The 24149-nt window shown below is 40.7% G+C and overlaps 1 protein-coding gene across 2 annotated transcripts in view; it reads left to right on the plus strand.

Annotated features, from left to right (window-relative positions):
- The window catches only part of LOC140212582 (doublecortin domain-containing protein 2-like), a 207694-nt gene that overhangs the window by 30880 nt on the left and 152665 nt on the right, over positions 1-24149 (plus strand). For both annotated transcript variants that reach the window (XM_072283558.1, XM_072283559.1), the window contains exons 3-5: positions 2384-2460; positions 8411-8542; positions 22072-22218. In XM_072283558.1, the coding sequence (XP_072139659.1) occupies positions 2384-2460; positions 8411-8542; positions 22072-22218 (356 nt within the window). The remainder of the gene's footprint in view (positions 1-2383; positions 2461-8410; positions 8543-22071; positions 22219-24149) is intronic.

A 24149-nucleotide genomic window follows, 5' to 3' on the forward strand; every position in this document is an offset into this window, starting at 1 on the left:
ATGTGTCATGTTGGGCACGTGTGCCATTGGTTCGCCATCCATGAAATTAACTTGTGTGTTCGGAGTAAAATGCACTTTGCAAAAATATTATAGCAAGTATCTGGAATATGGCAAAATCTGTTCTGCAGGTTATATCAATAAAATTAACCTAAATGTATCTATTCAGTTGTGTATATTACAGTACATGCTTTATTTCAATGGCTTTGTTCAACATGAAGAAATTCAGGTTGATAATAAATGGAAATTCCTCCCATTTATTCGATGAGTCCATTTTAAAGGGCATCTGCATCAGTAATTGTAAATTTTATGCTGGGGTGAATAATAATTGAAGAATGAAAGTGACATATTTCATGCATAAAGTGTTCAGTTAATTGCAAGGTGCAATGTCTTTGTGAGGTTGATATTTGAACAAGGAGCATTATTTTCAGAATGAAACTTACCCAGATGGTTCCTTTTTAAAAAAAATAGAGTTTGATGCAGACCCACTAAATTTTTATTATGGTAACATTGGGTGTGTTCCATTCTAAGAAAGGAAAACTTTACTGGAGAGGAAGGAGAAAGCCTGAGAGGCAACAAGATACAATTGAAAATCCTGGATCATTGCCGCAGAGCTGTAAAGCAAGTTGAGGAATGGAGGAAGGGTATTCTGCATCTACATCTCAATGAGATGTTATCTTGATAATTTCAAAATACTGGAGAATTTAAAAACAAAACCCCTTCAACAGTTGCTTGAGCTGACTGACTGTGGTTGCACCAGTGAAGGGTTATTTTGGACCTCTGATATCTAAGTCGTAGCTCTGATTTGCACTATTTCAATAATGGGCAAAACAGAATTTGAAAAACATCACAGTTGGCAATAATTAAAATGTTTTAAAGCGATTATATATAATAAAACATAACTTCATGTAAGAAAAATAGTTAATAGGTAAATTTAAGTGTTATATTGAAAAGAACTGTTATTACTCGAGCATAAATGAAAGACTAGAAACCAATGTATTTTCATAACTTAGTCACAAACCTATTTACCTCAAAATTCACAAAGTGCGCTTACTTTTGACTGGAAACATTAATTGCTGCAATCAGTTTCTTCATAAGGATTATTCTCTTTGACGTTAATAATAGAGTTATTTCAGTCAATGGGACAGTGCATCATAGTGGATAATTAAATTCAAAGCCTCAAGTGGAAGTCCACCTCATACTTCATTAAAAAAAAAGAGATTTGATTCAAGTGCTTTTAGCTTGTAAAACAAAACAGATAAATTGTAATTTCTTATAAAGTGATTTGGATGTTATCATGTAATCATTCTGATGGCAGTAAATGAAGACAGATTAAGTGTTAAATTTCTTAGCCACCAGCTAATCATTTGATTGCAAATCTAAGTGATATTATGTTCCCTATGGGAACTCATAGTCTAAAAATTTGGCCAATAAAATGCTCCCCTTCTAAGCCTCTAATGTGGTGAGCAAGGAGTGCCTACTCACAACATATTGAATTTTCACTGTCTGATAGATTAGGACAAGCTAAGTAAGGGGCAAAAAAATAGCAATACACGAGGTGGCAATTAGAACCATTGCAGATGGAAATATTGGGCAAACACCAAACTGACATTCACACCGCAAGGTCACTTTGCTCTGACCCCATCAAAAACATATAACCTATTAATTTCCTCTTCTCAAATGCTCACTTCATGTTGAATCTTCCTCCTTGTCCTGAGGGCAGTTGCCAGTGTCACCACAACCAAAATTCCAGTTCTGTTACACCAGGCTCTGCTTCTCCATTTTTAGCCTCCCACTTAAAGCATTAGATTAGATGCTAAATGGCTTACCTCTTGAGGAAGGATTATACTTCTGATTTGCATATTTGTACATAGAAGAAAGATACTTAAATATAATTAATAACATTTTGAACCTTTCAAAATACAATCAGCAAGCTTATTCTACCCCTAGAGACTCATTTGTAGATTTGTCTTGTGTGTAGTTATTATTCACTGGTTATTTAGTCTATTGGGCAATGAAAATTCAATGTATAACTAGGTATGTACTTCATGCTCACCAAATTTAAGCTCAACAGGGGAAGAATCTATTGAAGTGATTTTTGTTTCTCTTCATGTACTGGTTTCAAAATGCTTTTGCTTTCCTCCCCCATATGCATCCACACTTACCAATGATGGTTGGATTTACTGTGGTAGGAAAGTTCTTAGGATATAGTATGCAGGTCTCAGCTGACAGACTGTATTGTTAGCATAAAATCTACTTGCTTTTCAACCAGTAATATTCTAGCACAAGTATCTTGTATTGCTTTAATTGGAGGGATTGATGATAAAAGTGTCTTGGGCTTTAAGACATAACTCGCTCTTATAATAACTATACTCTCTTCATTCAGATCAAGCCTGTTGCTCACAGTCGGATAATTGCATCCGCAAGATTTCGGAAGCTTACGCAAGAGCCGTGCACTATTTGGTGAGTACAGAACTAAGACAGCTTTGGGAATACCGATTAGTTTTGAGTAATTCTGAATAAAATATGTGAACAGGTTTTATTTATGCTGTAATATACTGGGTTGGCGCCAACACTAAACTTACCACCCAGACAAAAATGTGTTACATTTGTTTACTGAGATCAGCTTTGAGTATCCAGATATCCAGATTGTTTTATTTACTCTCTTGTCTTATGGCCATCCTTCCTTATGTGAGACTAGTTACCTATTTTATCTGGCAGTTTGATAACCTGTAGGTCGAATTTACCCAAACATCCTGCCACAACATTATCCCAGTGATCATTTGCAGTGGTACAGTGACATCAACCATATTTTGTAAATAACACTATTTGCATTTCTGGTTAGATGCTAACTGCATTTCATTGGCTTTGTATCTGTAATCAGCACAACGACGATAAAGTTGAATCTAATCTAATCTGATCTAATTTAATCTAATTCTGTCCTTTAGTGGAAAATGTGCGATTGCGATGGAAAACAAAATAGTTTCTGCTCCATATGCAATATTCATTTTGGATTGGAAAAGCATTAAATGGGGATGTATGAGCATGTATTAACTTTAGTGATGCACTTTATTTGAGGAAACGGAAGGAAGCAAACTATGATTGAGTTGGTATTGAGATGGGATAGTTTAGTTTCTAGTTGCTCCTCCCATTACAAAACCAAAATACTTGGAGCAATGAGAACCCGTTTTAATTCTTTAGGTGGTTGGGCCAGGGAAGAACTCTTTGCTTCATGGCTTGAATTCACCTTTATACATGGATGGAATCAGGACAAAAATGCCTCCGTGCAGACTGCAGATCAGATAGTATCTATGGAAAGAAACAAACAGTCGATGTTTTGGTCAAGAACCTTCATCAGGACTAAAAAGGAAGAGGGCACAAGCCCGAAGAAAAGAGTAGGATGAGGGGAAGGAACATGAGCTGGCAAGGGATAGATGAATCCAGGTGAGAGAGGGAAGGCAAGAGGGAAAGGGAATAACTTGAGAAACCAGGAGGTGATAAATGGAAGAGCCAAAGGGCTAAAGAAGAAGGAATCTCATAGGAAAGAACAGTTGACCTGCTGAGTTCCTGCCTCATTTTGTGTGTGTTGATCCAGCTTGCAGCATCTCCAGAGTCTCTTGTACTTCCTCCCACAGGCTGCCCTGATCTTTTTTATCATGACATGTTTCTGAGATCTAAAAAAATTACATAGCTGCAGTTGGGATAGAATCAAAAAAAACATTAGTGTTAAATAAAACTATTCATTCTCTTTTCTGCAATTCTAAATTAATTAAAAAGCTTTTACATGTACCACCCATTAAGTTAGTGAGAATGTGCATCGTAGGAACATTAGGTATTAGTTCAGGTTGCAGAATATCTCGTGTCTGTGCTACTGGGTTCCAATTCGCTTAGCAGGTCACTGCTTCTTCACAATGAGACTTGTTTTCTAACTAATTTTCTATGTGGGTCTCAATTAAGAGTTTGTCAAAGAACAGCATTATTGTTTCCACAACAGTTCCCCGCCCGTGCCCCCCCCCCCCCGGAGAGCAGCATGCAGATTTGCACAGTACACTGGACAATATAGGTTAAGGCAGTCTTTATGAAATGATTTCCTTCAGTTTGTAAGCAGCAAAGTTTCACTAGAATGGTCTTTTGGTAGTGTGGAAGAGAATATTACTTCTCATGTGTAGATAATAGGCATCTTTTGAAAAAAAGAAACAAAAATGCCAATTGTGAGATGGCTGAGAGAGAGTGAAAGATTGTCATGTATTGGAGCATAACTGCCTGCAACTTTTTCTTTTGGGGGGCTGCCAAACAGCCATGGGTGCCCATTCACTCTTGGCCAACTTGGCCAGCCTAAAGGGACCCAGCTGCAAAAGTGAATTCCTCACAAAGCTCAGTGGAGTGGAGGTACCTCTTGGCTATGGTGTTGGCCGACTAATGGTGCTACCAGCAATCCAGGCCACATGGATGTGAAATGGTGAAGCCTGGTTGGCTATAGGGTGGGAAGCTCACATGAGTAAAGGTTGGTTAATGATTGACCTCTGTGCATCTTTAGGCCTCTGGATGCACATTGGCATATAAGAAGCTTAATTTTATTTCAGTCATGACCCTACTGGGAAGCTTCTAATCCAGCTCTGAGAACCACAAATAAAATGTTGTACTTTACCCCAGTCTCCTGACCCCCAGCCTAACTGTGATCCAGCCTTCTCCAGGCATTATTAAGCAATTTTAATTCCCAATCCAGAGGTCGAACCAACCAATTAGGAAAGTCATTGATCTTCTGGGGCTGAGCAGGTGTTGAGAGATTGCGTCCGGTACGATGCTGGTAGAAGGGTGCTCTCACTGGGGCGTGACCGGTAGATCTGCCTCATCATTTAGCATAAAGGCAATAACTGGTTCTGCTTAAATTACATTAGAGGTTTTTGTTCATTTTAAGTTCTTTGGTTGTAACTAGGTAAGGGAAAACCAGTTTATGTCAGTATATTTCGATTTTAAGAAGTTACGACTCTAAAGGTTATTGAATAAAACTAAATTATACAGCATTAGGGTAATAGTGTTTAATAGACAAATATTATAGAATTATATTATAGAAGATTAAGATTAGATTATTAGATTAGATTATGAGGACACGCAGTCCTGTTTTATTGTCATTTAGTAATGCATGCATTAAGAAATGATACAGAAATGATGCCAGTGCAACAAGCAAATAAGGAGACAATGGTGAGATAAACACGATGGTTTCTGCAGATGCTGGAAATCCAGATTAACAGGTACAGAATGCTGGAGGAACTCGGCAGATCAGGCAGCATCAATGGAAGGAAAGAAATAGATGTTTCAGGCTGAGACCACATCTGGACTGGAAAGGAAGAAGCCACAATAAGAAGGTGGGAAGAGGCGAATGAGTACAAACTAGAAGGTGATAGATGAAGCCAGTTGGCGGGGCTGGGGGTTGGGGGGCGCGCTGAAATGAGAAGCAGGGAGGTGATAGGTGGAAAAAATAAAAGGCTGAAGAAGAAGGAATCTGATAGGAGAGGAGGGTGGACCATGGAAGAAGAGGAAGGAGGAGGGACACCAGAAGGAGGTGATAGGAGGTGAGGAGAAGAGAAGAAGTAGGAGGGAAACTAGAGTGGGGAATAGAAGAAGGAAGGGTGAGGGGGAAAATTACTGGGAGTTAGAGAAATTGATGTTCATGCCATCAGGTTGGAGGCTGCCAAATGGAAAATGAGATGTTGTTCCTCCAACCTGAGAGTGGCCTCAACATGACTGTAGAGGAGGCCCTGGACTGAAATGTTGGAATAAAAATGGGGATTGGAATTAAAATGGTTGGCCACCGAGAAATTCTGCTTCTTGCAGATGCAGCAAAGATGCTTGACAAAGAAATGGAATCAGAATCAGGTTTAATATCACCTGATATGTCATGAAATATTGTTTTGGGGCAATAGTACATTCAAATACATAATAAAAAAAACTACCAGCTATTATGATATATAGATAAACTGAGGAAGTAGTGCAAAAAGAGACCAAAAACAATAAAAAAAAGAATAGCGAGTTAGTGTTCATGGGTTCATTGTCCATTCAGAAATCTGATGGTGGAGGGGAAGAAGCTGTTGCTAAAACATTGGGAGTGTGCCTTTAGGCTCCTGTACCTCCTCATTGATGGTTGCAGTAGGACAATGGCAGATGCTGGGAGATGGGTATCCTTAATGACGGATGCTACCTCTTTGAGATACCCTTTATTGAAGATGTCCTTGAGGTTGTGGAGGCTCGTGCCCATGATGGTTCTGGCTGAGTTTGCAACTTTCTGTGGCTTTTTCTGATCCTGTGCAGTGGCCCCTCCATTTCCGATGGTGATGCAACCAGTCAGAATGCTCTCTATGGTACATCTGTAGAAATTTGTACATACCAAATCTCCTCAAACTCCTGATGAAGTATCGTATCCCCTTCGTATGAAGTATTGTATGTTGTGCCTTCTTTGTAATTGCATCATTATGTTGGGCCCAGGATAGATCTTCAGAGATGTTGACACCCAGGAACTTGAAACTGCTCCCCCTTTCCACTGCCGATCCTTCAGTGAGGACTGGTATGTGTTCCCTCGACTTCCCTCCCTGAAGTCCTTGGTTTTACTGATGTTGAGTGCAAGGTTGTTGTAGTGACATCACTCAACCAGCTGATCTATCTCACTCCTGTATGCCTCCTTGACACCATCTGAAACTCTGCCAACAGTAGTTGTGTCACTGGCAAACTTATAGTTGGTGTTTAAGCTGTGCCTAGTCACACTGTTGTGGGTGTAGAGAGAGTAAAGCAGTGGGCTACACAGCAGTCCTCTGTGCACTCCTTCACCTCTCTGGACCATACCTCCTCGGTTCTCACCACTAGTGCTGGTGCTCAACAGTGGTCCCTCAATCTATATGGGGTCTCATCAATGTAGAGGAGGCTGCATCAGGAGCACCAAATACAGTCGATAATCCCAACAGATCTGCAGGTGAAGCGTTACCTCACCTGGAAGGAATGTTTGGAGCTCTGAATGCAGATAGGTGGGGGTGAACGGGGAGGTGTAGCACTTCCTCCACTTACAGTGATAAGTGCCAAACAGGCGGATTAATGGAGGGATGAATAGACAAGGGAGTGATCCCTGTGGAAAGTGGAGAGTTGGGGGGGGGGGAGGGTGAAAGTAAAGACATATTTGGCGGTGGGATCTCACTGAAGATGGTAGAAATTGAGAATGATGTGCTGGATGTTGAGGCTTATGTGGTGGTAGGTGAGGACAAGAGGAACTCTATCCTTGTTAAGGCAGTGGGAAGATGGGGGTAGAAAGAGGATTTGTGGGTGAGGGCAGCATCAATGGTGGAGGAAGGGAAAAATCGTTGACAAAGGAGGACATCTCTGATGTTCTGGAAAGGGAAGCCTCATTCTGGGAACAGATGCAGCTGAGACAAAGGAACTGAGAAAAGAGAACTACATTTTTATAGATGTCAGGATGGGAAGAGATATAGCCAAGATAGCTGTGAGAGTCAGTTTATAAAAGCTCTCGGTAAGCAGTTTGTCTCCAGAGATGGAGACAGAGAGATTGAGAAAGGGAAGAGAAGTGTCAGAAATGGACCAAGTGAATTTAAGGGCAGGGTGGAAGTTATAGGCAAAGTTGATGGAAATAGACGAGCTCAGTATGGGTGCACGAAGCAGCACCAATGTCGTGTAGTGCAGAAAGAGTTAGGGAGCATTACCAGCGAAGGCTTGGAACACAGACTGTTCTGCATAGCCAATGAAAAGGGAGGCATAGCCAGGGCCCATACAGATATACATGGCCTCCTGTTGGGTTTGGAGAAAGTGTGAGGAACTGAAAAGAGAAATTGTTCAGTGTGAATGTGAGGAATAGCGTGTTAGTCTTATTTGCACGAGGATTGAAATAAATGAGTGAAGACCACTCACAGCAATCATATAGGGCCCTGTAGACAACAATGTAATATTGTTGCTGGAAGGATATATGAGGTAGAGGGATTGTAAAAAAAAAGTTTGCAGGACAGTGAGAAGAGATTTCTTCCCTTAGTGACTGGTCGATTTTTGAAATTTGCTCCACAAGGGAGCTGCAAAGGTTCCGTAGCTGAATACATTCAGGCCAGAAATAAATAGATTATTTGGTGTTAAGGGAATCAAAGGAAAATGGTTAGTGACCCCGTTCTCTTTTTTACTATCTTGATATAATTATGTATTGCACAATCTGTCTGGATAGCATGCAAAATATAAGCTTTCCACTATAATCTAAACTGGTATTGTGAAAATAATGAACAATTACCAATAGTGCTGGAGTATATCACTTACAGATAAACTTTCACCAAGGTCTTATAGGGTGATGTAGAGACATGAGGATCTGAATGACTTACTCCTGTTTTATTTCATGTTTATTTTATGTTATATATTCCACTTCTATTCACAGTGTGATTGCAAATGGAGACCTCCTAAATCCAGCAATCCGGCTGCTAATTCCAAAGAGGATACTTGGCCAATGGGAACAAGTACTTGCCAGTATCACAGAAAAAGTGAACCTTAGAACCGGGGCCGTAAGAAAGTAAGTTCTAAGAAGATAGCCATTGGATACATTGAATTTGAAGTGTGTTGGAAGATGGAGTGTAGTTGTTTTGAGCACTGGCATGACATTGTATCATGCTGTCTGGTCAAAGATTTAGATTTGGAAATTCTTTTGCATTGCACATGTCTTCTAAGTTCTATGTGACTGACTTGTAGTGCAAAATCTTTGGTATTTTGTGTAATCCTCAACTTCTTCAACCCACCATTGGTGACCATGCCTTCCGCAGACTAGGCATACACAGTCCCAAATGTTCTCTGCTCCTTCATCTGTCTTTTGGGTTGGACTGGGTGGAACCTGTAAAAAGTGTGTTCTTCTATTGGTTGGACTTGAGGAATCTCACTGGATTCCTTTCATATGGTTCTTGGCTCCAAAGAACCTTCACCAAAGTAGCTGGTTATGTTAGAACCATAGAACCATAGAAACTACAGCACAGAAACAGGCCCTTTGGCCCTTCTTGGCTGTGCCGAACCATTTTCTGCCTAGTCCCACTGACCTGCACACGGACCATATCCCTCCATACACCTCCCATCCATGTATCTGTCCAATTTATTCTTATATGTTAAAAAAGAACCCGCATTTACCACCTCATCTGGCAGCTCATTCCATACTCCCACCACTCTCTGTGTGAAGAAGCCCCCACTAATGTTCCCTTTAAACTTTTCCCCCCTCACCCTTAACCCATGTCCTCTAGTTTTTTTCTCCCCTTGCCTCAGTGGAAAAAGCCTGCTTGCATTCACTCTATCTATACCCATCATAATTTTATATACCTCTATCAAATCTCCCCTCATTCTTCTACGCTCCAGGGAATAAAGTCCGAACCTATTCAACCTTTCTCTGTAACTGAGTTTCTCAAGTCCCGGCAACATCCTTGTAAACCTTCTCTGCACTCTTTCAACCTTATTTATATCCTTCCTGTAATTTGGTGACCAAAACTGAACACAATACTCCAGATTCGGCATCACCAATGCCTCATACAACCTCATCATAACATTCCAGCTCTTATACTCAATACTTCGATTAATAAAGGTCAATGTACCAAAAGCTCTCTTTACGACCCTATCTACCTGTGATGACACTTTTAGGGAATTTTGTATCTGTATTCCCAGATCCCTCTGTTCCACTGCACTCCTCAGTGCCTTACCATTAACCCTGTATGTTCTACGTTGGTTTGTCCTTCCAACGTGCAATACCTCACATTTGTCAGTATTAAACTCCATCTGCCATTTTTCAGCCCATTTTTCCAGCTGCTCCAAGTCCCTCTGCAGGTTCTGAAAACCTTCCTCACTGTCTACTACACCTCCAATCTTTGTATCATCAGCAAACTTGCTGATCCAATTTACCACATTATCATCCAGATCATTGATATAGATGACAAATAACAATGGACCCAGCACTGATCCCTGTGGCACACCACTAGTCACAGGCCTCCACTCAGAGAAGCAATTCTCTACCACCACTCTCTGGCTTCTTCCATCGAGCCAATGTCTAATCCAATTTACCACCTCTCCATGTATACCTAGTGACTGAATTTTCCTAACTATCCTCCCATGTGGGACCTTGTCAAAGGCCTTACTGAAGTCCATGTAGACAATATCCACTGCCTTCCCTTCATCCACTTTCCTGGTAACCTCCTCGAAAAACTCCAACAGATTGGTCAAACATGACCTACCACGCACAAAGCCATGTTGACTCTCCCTGATAAGCCCCTGTCTATCCAAATGCTTGTAGATTCTGTCTCTTAGTACTCCCTCCAATAACTTACCTATTACTGACGTTAAACTCACCGGCCTATAATTTCCCGGATTACTTTTCAATCCTTTTTTAAAAAGGAGCCACTCTCCAATCCTCCGGCACTCACCCGTAGACAGCGACATTTTAAATATTTCTGCCAGGGCCCCTGCAATTTCAACACTAGTCTCCTTCAAGGTCCGAGGGAACACTCTGTCAGGTCCCGGGGATTTATCCACTTTAATTTTCCTCAAGACAGCAAGCACCTCCTCCTTTTCAATCTGTACAGTTTCCATGGTCTCACTACTTGATTCCCTCAATTCCATAGATTTCATGCCAGCTTCCTTAGTAAATACAGACGCAAAAAACAGCTGAGAAAGAAACTTAGAAACATAGAAAACCTACAGCACAATACAGGCCCTTCGGCCCACAGAGTTGTGCCGAACATGTCCCTACCTTAGAAATGTCCCTCTATTTTACTAAGCTCCATGTACTTATCTAAAAGTCTCTTAAAAGACCCTACTGTATCCGCCTCCACCACCGTTGCTGGCAGCCCATTCCACGCACTCACCACTCTGTGCTTAAAAAAACTTACCCCAACATCTCCTCTGTACCCACTCCCCAGCACCTTAAACCTGTGTCCTCTTGTGGCAACCATTTCAGCCCTGGGAAAAAGCCTCTGAATAGCCACATGATCAATGCCTCTCATCATCTTATACACCTCTATCAGGTCACCTCTCATCCTCCGTCGCTCCAAGGAGAAAAGGCCGAGTTCACTCAACCTATTCTCATAATACATGCTCCCCAATCCACGCAACATCCTTGTAAGTCTCCTCTACACCTTTTCTATGGCTTCTACATCCTTCCTCTAGTGAGGCGACCAGAACTGAGCACAGTACTCCAAGTGTGGTCTGACCAGGGTCCTATATAGCTGCAACATTACCTCTTGGTTCCTAAATTCAGTTCCATGATTGATGAAGGCCAATACACCGTATGCCTTCTTAACCACAGAGTCAACCTGCGCAGCTGCTTTGAGTGTTCTATGGACTCGGACTCCAAGATCCCTCTGATCCTCCACACTGCCAAGAGTCTTACCATTAATACTAGATTCTGCCATTGTATTTGACCTACCAAAATGAACCACTTCACACTTACCTGGGTTGAACTCCATCTGCCACTTCTCAGCCCAGTTTTGCATCCTATTTCTGTCTCACTGTAACCTCTGACAGCCCTCCACACTGTCCACAACACCCCCAACCTTTTGTGTCATCAGCAAACTTACTAACCCATCCCTCCACTTCCTCATCCAGGTCATTTATAAAAATCACGAAGAGTAAGGGTCCCAGAACAGATCCCTGAGGCACATCACTGGTCACCGACCTCCATGCAGAATATGACCGATCTACAACCACTCTTTGTGTTCTGTGGGCAAGCCAGTTCTGGATCCACAAAGCAGTGTCCCCTTGGATACCATGCCTCCTTACTTTCTCAATAAGCCTTGCATGGGCACCTTATCAAATGCCTTGCTGAAATCCATATAGACTACATCGACTGCTCTTCCTTCATCAATAAGGATATGTATGTGCTGCCAGAGAATTCTACTCAGTCCCCAGTTTTGGTAAAACAGTCGTGTTGAACCTCTTTTAATTTGATCAATATTGTGATGTTTAAAGGGCTTTGCTAATATCATTAACCAACATGCAACTGAATTAAGTTAAAAGACAGTATCCAGGCTCCTCTCCATTGACTTGGTTTACACTTCTCGCTGCTTTGAGAATGTCATCAAGGACAGCAGAATCACACCCCACCCATTCTCCCCTCTCCCAACAGGCACACTTGAGAGTACATGGCACCAGACTCAAAACAGCTTCTCTCCAATTGTTATCAGATTCTTGAATGGGCCTCCCGTATGCTAAAAAATGATCACTTGAAATCTTGACCTCCCAATCTACCTCACCGTCTTGCCCGCACTGCTCTTTCTCTGTAACTGCAACACCATATTGTGCAGAGAAGATGCAGAGAGATTACAGATGTTGGAAATCTGGAACAACACACAAAGGTGCTGGAGGGAATGGACTCACCATTTCCTTCAATATACAGTAAGCTGCTTGACCTGTGAGTTCCTCGATTGCCTTTGTATGTTGTATTCTGCATTCTTTTTTAATGCCAATGTAATTATGGAATGATCTATCTGAAAGGCACGCAAAAAAATTCTCTCTGAATACGTGATGATAAAAGACAATACCAGGCCATTTGTTGCGATTATCAAAATAATAAAGTCAACAATTTAATAGCTGATACTTTTGTTGTTAGACACCATACTCAGCAATCATGGAAGGAATAATCATGGGAAGAAGTTGGTTTCTGAAGTACTTGGAAAATTGTTGATGGCAATTGTGCTTCAGTGAGCTATCACAAGAAATGAAAATTCTTCTTTGTGGAGAAGTAAAAAGGGATTAGCTGTTAGGACTGAATATTTGGCCCTAATGCTGGGACGTTGGAAAAGTATTAAAAGTAATAGAGTTGTTCATAGAGACAGGAGGAAGTGTCCCAATGAAATGGAAAGTAAAAGTGTTTCTGGTTATTTGTTTTGGAGACAGAAGTATATGAGAAACTTGCATGGTTACTGTACACTAACATACTACTGTAGTGAAGCTCAAACAATGAATAATACTGTAACCATTGCAGTTAAACATTCAGCAGTGATTTTGCCTGTGTTATTGGAGAGATGAGATATATGAGCAGATCTGTTAACTGGCTTCAAGCTTTCACAAACCATTAAAATGAAGCCTCAAATGATTCTCCAGTGCTGTCATGTGAGTTCAGCAAATGAAGTTCATTTTAACTTGAGTGAAGTTTCACACCCAAAATGCTGGAGGAACTTAGGTTAGGCAGTATCCATGGAAAAGAGTACACAGTTGACATTTCAGGCTGAGACCCTAAAGTTTTAAGAAAAAAACTTTGTGCTGTGTGTCTTGGTTCTCAAATCTGGTAGCAACTTCTAAATTAATCTAGCTACTCAGAAATAGATAATAAATTAGTTTCTTTTGGAGTAGATGACATTTTCGGGGGAGCAACTTACTGAGAATACTATTAGGCAACCAGTGGGCAACCACTTCAGGCTCCTCTTTGGAGTCTAAGAGCTCACCAAGAATTTTTAGGGCTACCGTCCCTAAACATGTTGTTGTTGAATAGTATGGAGAATTTCTCATTGATACGGTCAGGTGTTCAGGAAGCTTGCAAGACTCACTAATTTTTAGGTAATCTCTGAAGCCTACAAATATTTTGGAGGCAGCATTGGATGTTGAATGATAAGGGCTGTCCTTTCCTTCTTGGCTTTTAGTCATTTCGGTGTTCCAGCCTTTGTATCTGTGTATCACTGCAGTGAAAACAATGCCCACACGAATCAATGGTTTTCCCCAGAATACATCTTTATTAGGACCTCCAGATCTGGTCAAAGAAAATTTCATGTTTTGAGATAATTTTTTGTATACTGCACAACCTGACCAACATTCCTTGTCTGAGGACCTCTAGCAGAAAGAGGGAGAGGAACAAAATGAACATCTTACTCAGCCGGTGCCAAAAAATGAGGATTAAAGTGGAATATGATCTAGACTCTTTCGATGTGAAGCAATTTAGTTGCTCTCAGATTCCTCTGAGGACTGGAAAGGCAGAGTTCATGCTCAGCGTTATGTTTCTTAAGGATCATTTTGAGGCTGAGTATTTTTTAAAATGTTTAATAAATTACTTGAGATTTGCATTCTGGAGAATGGCATTATGTTTGCAGGTGATGTAGTGTTTGGCAGAATCGTGTTTCCATCCACTTATCACACTGTGTATCATCCTGAAGTCTTCAAATTTTTTATTTCTTTAAATTTTTTTTGCTCAGCTTAACAAAACTTTGAATTTACAGATACATTTACATTTCTTCCCCTCACAGATATCAGCTATCAGAACACTTCCATCAAAATATAGACATCACCCCAACATCCTATGCAAAAGCCCTTATTAGTATAGCAGACAGGTTTACATCTACATACTGCAGAAAAGGTTGCCATATTTTATGAAAAGTATTTGTTTTTGAGTGTACCATACATGTCAAAAAGTCCAAAGGAATGTATTCCATGATTAATTTACGCCAACCAAAATGTCCAGGGGTCTTATCGGATATCCAACAAAGTAAAATGTTTTTCCTCGTGCAAAAAGTCAGGATGTTAAAAAGTTTTTTCTGATGTGCATTAATAATATGACTACTGGGTAAGCCTAAGAGAAAAAGACACTGGGTCCAGTTCAAGCTCCATCTTCAGAATCTTTTCCATTTCACCCAAAATATCATTCCAGTATGCCTGAAGTTTGGGACAAGTCCAAAAACAGTGGGTGAAAGTTCCAATATTTACTTTACATTTAGAACACATTGGAGAAACCCCCGTCTTAAATTTCGAGAGATGATCTGGAGTCAGATGGGCTCTATGCAGAACTTTGAGTTGCAGTGCTTTAGTTCTATTACAAACTGAAATTTTCTTTGCATTATCACAGATATCTTCACATGTTTCAGATGTAATTTCTACTCCCAGCTCTTCCTCCCAGACCCTTCCCAGCTGCTCAGCCTCTCCATAAGAACATTCCCTCAGGATGCTGTAAAGTACAATGGAGACTTCACCCTTAGAATAGAACACCCTCTTTTCTATGTCAGAACTATAGAAATCAGTTCACAATGCTGTTTTTTTCTGTATATAATCTCTTATCTGAAAGAAACGAAAAAAATCCTTGTTGGGTATGTTAAATTTCTGTACTATTTGACTAAAAGACATCATCATTCCTTCATCAAACAAATCTCCTAGATGGAAAATACCCTTAGAAATCCAAAGTTTAAATCCTGAATCCATTATGCCAGGCTGAAAATCTGGACTGCAGGTTATTGGAGTGAAGGGTGATATTTTCGCTGTGTTGCCCTCAATTTGTCGCACCGCCCTCCACTGTATTAATTGTTATTGGATTGCGACAATATTTCTTAACTAGTTTCACCTTATTGAGGAAAAGCAAATTAATGAGAGGGCATTTTGCTTGTGAAGCTTCAATGTCTCGCCAAATTGAGGAGGGGTCCCTACAAACCCAGTTAACCACATAAGATAAAAAGGAACTTAATTGATATGTTTTGATGTCTGGAAAATCCAGACCCCCTGGAATCTAGGGGTCCCAACTTTTTTGCATTGTGGACTGGTTTAATATTGACAATATTCTTGTGGACTGGCTGATGGGGTCGGGGGGGGGGGTGATGTTAATCACAACCGGAATATAGGTGATAAGTCAACTATAAGTCACTTTTAAGTGGCTAATACACTCAATTTCATTTCTAAAAGGGTTTATCTAATGAACTTAATATTAAACACACAGCGCATATTTTCCTCGCATGAACATAGTGATAAATCAATTATAAGTCACTTATAAGTCAATAGCATCATAAGATTTTAAGTAACGTTTGGATATTAAATACACAGCGCATATTTTCCTGGTATGAACATATAGAATCATTGCAACACACCAATATTGCTGAATCAGTGGGAGTCCTGGGCTTGTTTCCCTGCAAGAAGACAGTCCTGTTGAGGGGTGATGGGAGACAGCGATATTCGAAGGGGGTTCAGAGATATGATGTTGAAAATGGAAGCAACGTTTTCAATGCTTTTGTGGCTATCTTAGGATATTCAGCTTTGACTTTGATCTAGAATGCCGGCAGAGATGTTATGTCAAACATACTTTTCAGCCCACCGTCATTTGCAAACTCAAGGAGTTGATCTTCTTCCCGCGCTGACATGGGTGATTCACTGGGGACATTCACAAATGGGTCATGGACCTATTCCTTTGCACGTCTTGGGTCATTTGCAGTTGGGAAGTAACGCTGGAATTCTATTGACAGCAAAGATAGGTGATCGCGAACCAGCTGTGAGAAGGATGGTGCAGCCTCAGTCTCTCCCAAAATCCAAGCTAATGTTGGCAACGTGTCTAGGGCCGAGACTACTGGGAAGCTGTAACTTAGACATTTTAATACAGGGTTTTTTAAAATCCAGGTGAAAGAAACAAACCAGCCATTTATTTTTTTAAGTATTTGTTGGGTAAAAATGACTGGAATCATTCGTATTGGGTAGAGCAGACGAGGAAGAATGTTCATTTTGAGCTAGGATATTCGGCCAAGCCAAGAAATGGGAAGAGTGCTCCATCAGTCAAGATCCTGTTTGATTTTGTCAAATAACTGTGTAAAGTTAGCTTTGAACAATTGATCAAACGTAGGTGTGATAAATAAGCCTAAGTAAACAAAACCTGTCTGAGACCATTTAAAGGGGAAAACACCCTGAGTGTCAGGTACCTGTTGCAGATTCCCCAGAGGCATAGCCTCTGATTTAGTAAAGTTGATTTTATGACCTGAAAAGGCGCTAAATGAATTGATGCATTGTATAAGGTGGTGCACTGATATAGCAGGGTTTGATAACAAAAAATTAGAACATCATCCACATACAATGTAATTTTATGTGACTTTAGCCCTATGTCTGGAGCAGATATTTTGGGGTCTCGCCGAATAGCTTCAGCCAATGGCTCGATCACTAGTGTGAGAAGTAGTGGTGATAAAGGGCAGCCCTGCCGGCTGCCCCTCAGAATACTAAAATTATCCAACCTAATACCATTAATGAGAATCGCAGCCAAAGGGTCATTATAAAGAACCTTCACCCACTTAATAAAATTATTGCCCAGACCAAATCGTTCTAAAGTGAAAAAAAGATACGGCCATTCCACATGATCAAAGGCCTTTTCTGCATCTAAGGAAACTACCAAGCCGTCCACTGCCTGTTGCTGACATGCCTGAATCACATTAAGTAATCTTCTGATATTGTTAGATGATCTATGGCCTTTTACAAAACCTGTTTGATCCTCTTTTATGATAAAAGGTAACACAGTTTCTAATCACAACGCTAAGGTTTTAGATAAGATTTTAAAGTCAACATTTAACAATGAAATAGGCCTGTAGGAGGCACAATCTTCAGGGTTCTTTTCTTTCTTAAGAATTAGGGAGATATTAGCTTCTGTCAATAATGGTGGGAGGAGAGCACAATTAAATGCATGATTGAACATGTTTAGCATAGGCTCCGATAATAACCCTGTGAACTCTTTATAGAATTCACTAGTGAGTCCATCAGGACCAGGGGTTTCGCACTTTGGAGCTATCTCACAGCTTCCTGTATCTCACGTATAGATAACGGAGCATTGAGGAGGGACTCTTGTTCAGAAGAAATGCCTAGAAGATCTAAATTCCTGAAAAAGGACTCCATCCTAGATTGTCCATCATTACATTGCTCAGATTGAAACAATTTAGAATAAAAATTCTTAAACACAACATTAATCATTTTAGAATTACTAGTGAGGGCTCCTGTCCCATCCCTAATTGAAGCAATAGTCTGAGAGGCATTTTTCTTTCTAGCTAAATAAACCAAGTACCTACCTGGTTTTTCACCATGTTCAAACAATCGTTGTTTAGCAAATGTCAATTTTCTTTTGGCTGCTTGAGTAAGTAAAGAGCTTGGTGTACAGTGTAGGGCTGTGATATTCTGTAACTTGGCTGCAGAAGGCTTATTAATATAATCCTTTCCAGCTGCTGCAAGCCTTGCTTCCACTAGGTGCTGCTGTTCCACAGCTTGTCACTTCTTATGAGCAGAGTAAGAGGTCATTAATCCCCTTGCATTGGCCTTAGTGGTTTCCCAGAGCATCGATGGATTACTAGGTGATTTGGAATTAATAGATAGGAAAGTTTTAAATTTGGAAGTAATGTAGTCTACAAATTTATTATCTTTTAGAATAAAAGGATTCAGCCTCCAATGTCTAGATAGTGCTGAATTACCTTTGGGCTTAATATTTAAATATACTGCTGCGTGGTCAGAAATAGTGATATTTCCAATTGTGCAGGATACAACTAAATCTAGGAGCATCTTGGGGGTTAGAAAAAAGTCTATTCTGGTATAACACTTGTGTAGGTTAGAAAAAAAGTGAAGTCTTTGTCTGAGGGATGTAACAACTTCCAGACATCCATAAGTCCTAGTTCTCCACATAAGCCCATGATTTGTTTGGACTGTGAGGAGAGCAATGGGGGACCACTAGGCACTCTGTCCATCAATGAGTCCATGAAACAATTAAAATCCCCACCTACAATAATGTTTTGTATTGAAAAGCTTGTAAGTTTGGAAAAAGCATCTAGTAGGAATTTGAGAAGATGAGCTGGAGGGCAGTAAACATTGAGAAAACCATATTCCTCTCCATATATTGAAGCCTTAACAATCACAAATCTCCCATACTTATCCTTAATGCAGTCTAATAACTTAAAAGGTAGGTTCTTCCTAATTAAAATGGCCACTCCCCTACTCCTGGTATTAAAAGATAAAAAACAGACGATCAAATCCACTCTGTTGCAGTTTTAGATGTTCTTTGTCATTTAAATGTGTCTCCTGCAATAAGGCTGTGTCCACCTTTTCCTTTTTCAGGTTTAATAGGATTTTCTTTCTCTTGATTGGTGAATAAATCCCCTTAATGTTCCAAGTGCACAATTTTGATACATTACTGGTCATAACCCTTCATAAAAATCATTTGACTCCGGAGGACAAGAAACCCAACTCAAGATCAGCTGAGCAGCAATAAGTGAATAAAAAAACACACAAAAAAACAAAATGCCAACAACGCTGAACAAAAGGACTTACTCCACACTTAAAGGGGATATCTGAACCTTCTAGCACCCCATATTCTGCCTGAAAATAGGACATAATTTATCAATCCACTGATTTGTTATCATCATGTTTAAGCTCCTTCAGGCTGGAGCAGCACCATTAGTTTAAACAAATAATGAAGCTATATTAACCAAAACAAATACGTTACCCGTCCGATAAGATATCTCTCCGTCGAGTTATGAAAAGGTAAAATAAAGCGAGCAATGAGCATGTTATCGCCCATAACCAGGGCTACACAATATGTACATTCTTTAGCCCAATGTGTCTACGAAAGTTTTAGCTTTGCCAGGAGAATCAAATATCTTGGTCGTCCTGTTGTAAGTGATTTTCAGAGCCACTGGGTACAGCTTAAAGTACTGGATTCCCAATCCCCTCAGCTGCTTCTTTACCTGGTCGAATTCTTTGCATTTCCAAATAACGTCTGCAGAAAAATCTTGAAAAAATATAAGCCTGGATCCCTCATATATTAAAGCCTGGGCATCAGTCCTGCGGCGTCTCGAAGTCTCCATCACTCTTTGCTTATCACTGAAATTATGAAACCGCAAAAGGACAGGTTGAGGGCGTTGGTCTAGGCCCGATTTTGGAGCCAGTGTACGGTGAGCTCTTTCCACTTTAATGCTCCAGCCTTGGTTTCTAAATCAAGGAAATTAGGCAGCCAGCCCTCAAAAAACTTTGCTGGCTGGCTGCCTTCTGTACCTTCACGTAGACTCATAATTTGTATGTTCTTCTTCCTCCCTCTATTCTCAAGATCATCAATATGGTCAGACAGGCTTTGAACTTGCTTTTCTAGTGCCCGGATGCGGCTTTGGGCTTGATCAGCTACAGTCTCAACCGCGGAGACTTGACTCTCGGCCTTGGTCGTTCTTGTATCAAGATTTTTAAGCTCCAATGTGTGGTTCTGGAGTGTTAGAGAGAGTGGACCCAGCTTCTTGTCCATCATTTTGGATATGTTCTCTGTAACTTCCTGAATTACTTGAGAAAAAGCAGGGTCCAACGTGTTAGCAGTAGCTAGCTCCTCAGCCCCAGGTGAGCACACTGTGCAGTCCATTCTGGCTGCCTTTTCAGTACCTTTTGATGGCATGGTGTTGAAGCAGCTCAAAAAAATACTCATCAATGTTCATGTCATTAAATCTGACACTTGGGCATTTAAAAAAAAAGTTGGAACGGATAGGTTTATATGCGAAATTATCAGTGTTGTGGTGAGCTCAGCAAGCAGAACTTCCACTGCACCGCCATCTCGAAACCGAAGTCTTCAAATTTAACTCCATCTACAAATTGTAGGTTTCAAGATGATGCAGAGAGTGTGATGAAATGGGCAGCAACAGGCAAATGCAGTTCAATACAGGGAAGTGATGATACAACCAATATGGATTGATATGGGCATAGTGTTAACATGTTTCACCACGTCCTCACTTGCTTACGATGCTTTACAAACTCACATTTAAAGCCATCTCACAATCTTGTTCTCCTTGGCTGTCTTGCTCTTGAAGTTGGTTGGAAATACCACGGAGTCACAGCCACTCTTGAAAAAGACGTCACGCACATAGCTCACAGCCTGCACACAGGGAAGGTCTTCACAGATTAACTGCATTGTGACCACATTTGGGATACTGGGCATTGATCCACATTGTGTTCTGGTTATAAACTAACTGCAAATTAATGGCATGGAATCTCTTGGAATCAGGGACATAAGACACACCCAAAACAAATTTAGTACTCTCTCCTTTATTGTGAATGCTTTTAACTGAATGCAAAACTGTACTTCAGAATAATTTGTAAATCTCTTTTAGTTTTGGTTTTCATTATTGAATGAGACATTTTAGGTCAATACATTTAGGATCATTCAATAGAATATTAGAAAATATTCATCCAAAGAGAGTGACTAATGTTGACCTTAATCTTTATATTTTAACAACAAAATTAAGAGTCAAAAATGCAAGCTTTCACACAAGAAAGCCAACCTTCATTCTGAGAAAAAAAGGGAGTTTAGAAACTAAAGATATTGGATGTCAAGAATATTTCCACATACACCAAAATCCTAAAGTGATACAAAACCCTTGTTTAAAGGGTGGCTCAGTGACATGGTTGGTAGAGCCAATGCCCTGCAACACCAAAGAACTTAGTTCAATCCAGACCTCGGCTGCTGTCTATGTGAAACTCATACATCCTTCCTATTTACCCCACGTCTCAAAACTGTGTACCTCATTAGGTTAATTGGTCATTGTAAATATCCCTAATTGTGTAAATGAATGGAAGACTCTGGGGAAAGTTAATGAGAATATGGGGAGAATTAAAAAAGTGAGCTTAATGTAAGATTAGTATAAAGAGGTAGTGATTCTTGGCTGGATTTGGTGGGCTAGAGGACCTCTTTCCATGCTATATTAGATTAGATTAGATTATGAGGACACGCAGTCCTCTTTTATTGTCATTTAGTAATGCATGCATTATATCTTCTATGACTTTATGACTAATATTTCCACTCAGAGGTATGACAATAAAAGCTATAAGAAAATCTGAAAAAGAGACCATTGGTGCAAAATGCTCTGTTGAATATTAAAGCTTTGGTTTAAGAACTCACTCAAGTTTTTTTCTTCATTAACACTAATCATCTTATGTTCAGTAAATACCCTAACCTCCCTCATTTTTACTATTATGCAAAGAAACAGTTGGATAGATCTACCACTTGCTGCATAAGCTTGTTACCCTTTTAAATACCCAATTGATTTGTTTCATCTAAGTGCATTTTAATCAATTCCTGACTACAAACTTCCAGACTATTAACTTCCAGATTTCAGTGCCGTCACAGCATGTGAACCGAATGAGCATCAGCTGAATGATAAGCTATTATTACACAAACATGGTTCAATCCTCAATCCCAATGCTCTTACTAACAAAATTGCCACTATTATTTATTTCCTTGTACCTTAAGGCAAGCTTGAATTAAGATGTGGCATGTCTGATCCTCCTGAATTTTATTTCAATATGGTAACTTACAGCTTTCATGTAAATTTCTTCCAGGCTTCATACATTGGATGGAAGGTCCATCAATGACGGCTCTGAACTTGAAAATGGAGGATATTATGTTGCAGTGGGCAGTGACAAATTTAAGAAGTTGCCCTATAATGAACTGATTTTCGATAAAGCATATCCAAGAAGAACTAATAGGTAAGGCTGAGGATAAATGTGCTTAAATACTGCGTTTGTATATTTAGGCAAACAAATTTATTTATTTATTGAGATACAGCACGGAATAGGTCCTTCCAGCCTTTCAAGCTGCACCACCCAGGAACCCCCGATTTAACCCTAGCCTAATCACGTAGCAATTTATAATGACCAATTAACCTACCAACCGGTACATCTTTCGACTGTGGGAGGAAACCAGAGCACCCAGAGGAAACACACGCAGTCACGGGAGTTTCTGTAATTCACGTCCACAGTTGTTAGCCCAACTTAATCTGGTTGCCCCGTTTCAGGAAGGATGTGAAAGGCTTGGAAAGTGTTGCAGAAAATGTTTACTAGGATGCTGCCTGGATTAGAGCGCATGATCTATAAGGAGTGCTTGGACAAACTTGGGTAGTTTTCTCTAAAGTGTTGGAGACTGAGGACAGCCGTGACAGAAATTTATAAAGAGAGACATAGAGAGAGTAGGTAGTTAAAATACAAGAAGAAAAGCATTTAAGGTGAGAGGGGGAAAATTTAAAGGAGATGTATAGGACGAAGTTTTTTTACACAGAGATTGATAAGAGCCTGGAATAGGCTGCCAGGGTTGGAAGGAGATAGGATACTGGCTTTTCAGAGGTCTTAGATAGACACAGGGATATGCAGGAAATGAAGGCACATGGATCATGTGAAGGCAGAAGAGATGCAGTTTAATTTGGCATCATGTTTGGTGCTGATATTGTGTGCTGTACTCTCCTATGGTCTCTGTCAGCTGCATTAGTTTCTAGTAAGGTATTTGTCAGCTGAATCAAAAAATTTGAAAGGAATTGACTGAAATATTTGGGACTGAATTCCAACCAGAATGTCGACAAAGGTAACTCAGAGGTAAAGTATTGTAAAAGGATACTCTACGGAGGGAAGTAAATTAGAGGGGAGTTCCCTGACCATAGCTTGTTAGCCAGAGCAGCCTATTACTGAGAATGAGACAGAACAAGACAAATTCGCTGTGTGTGACGTAGCAGTGTTGCACTCCTTGTTATGCACCGCAGGAGGATGAGCATAGTGTTCAGTCTCACGGGTCTGACAGTTAAACAGGTGGACTTTTTGGATACAAATTGAGCAAGTCTGCTCTTCTTGGCTCAGAGCTGGATACTTTCACTTTCAAAGCATCTGTTTTGGATTATCCTTCTACACATGGAGTTGCCAGCAAATTAGGTGAAGAGGATGAGAAGTTGGAGCAATAAGCCTAGGCACTGTTAGTCATTAAAAGGTAGCTTGCATCGTACACCGGGGTGCTCTCTTCAGGTATCTGATGAGGTAACCGTAGCCTTTGGCCAGGGGCAGATGTTGTCAGGTGGTGCCCGACCTTCATGGAATGTTTTGACCCTTAACCCCTACTCTCTCCAGTTGGCAGGTCAGTGGTGGTGGCCAAGCCACTGCCCACCTGCTCCTGACTGCCAGCTCTCCTCCTCTCACCTGCTCCATATCCAGCGAGAGGCTCTTTCTGCTCCCTCCCTCATCCTGTGAGCTGCTTGGTTCTTGCCCTTTTCATCAAGGCCTGGCGCAGACAGCAGCCTTCATGCTGCCCCACGGGGAATAGCCACGTCTGTCATCCTTTGTCCCTGCTCCGCTGGACTACGGACCTTCCTCTTCCGAGCCTCCTCACATCCTTCGTCCCCTAGTACTGCGAGCTCCACCAGGGTGATTTTCTTGTCTTCGGTGGACCACAGTACGATGTCTCGTCGAAGTGTGGTTTGCACCACCTCCGGAAACTGCAGCTTCCTCCCTACATCGACCCTCATCTCCCGTGATTTGGCAGTTTACAGCAGATTGGATTTAGTCCTCTTTGATATGACTGGCATGGCCCTCTCCTTGATGAAAATGACTGCCCTGCTTGCCTCTCTGCCAGCCGGTCTCTTTTTACACCTCTCCCTCTC

Source organism: Mobula birostris, chromosome 19 (genome assembly GCF_030028105.1).
Source record: "Mobula birostris isolate sMobBir1 chromosome 19, sMobBir1.hap1, whole genome shotgun sequence".
NCBI lineage: Eukaryota > Metazoa > Chordata > Chondrichthyes > Myliobatiformes > Myliobatidae > Mobula > Mobula birostris.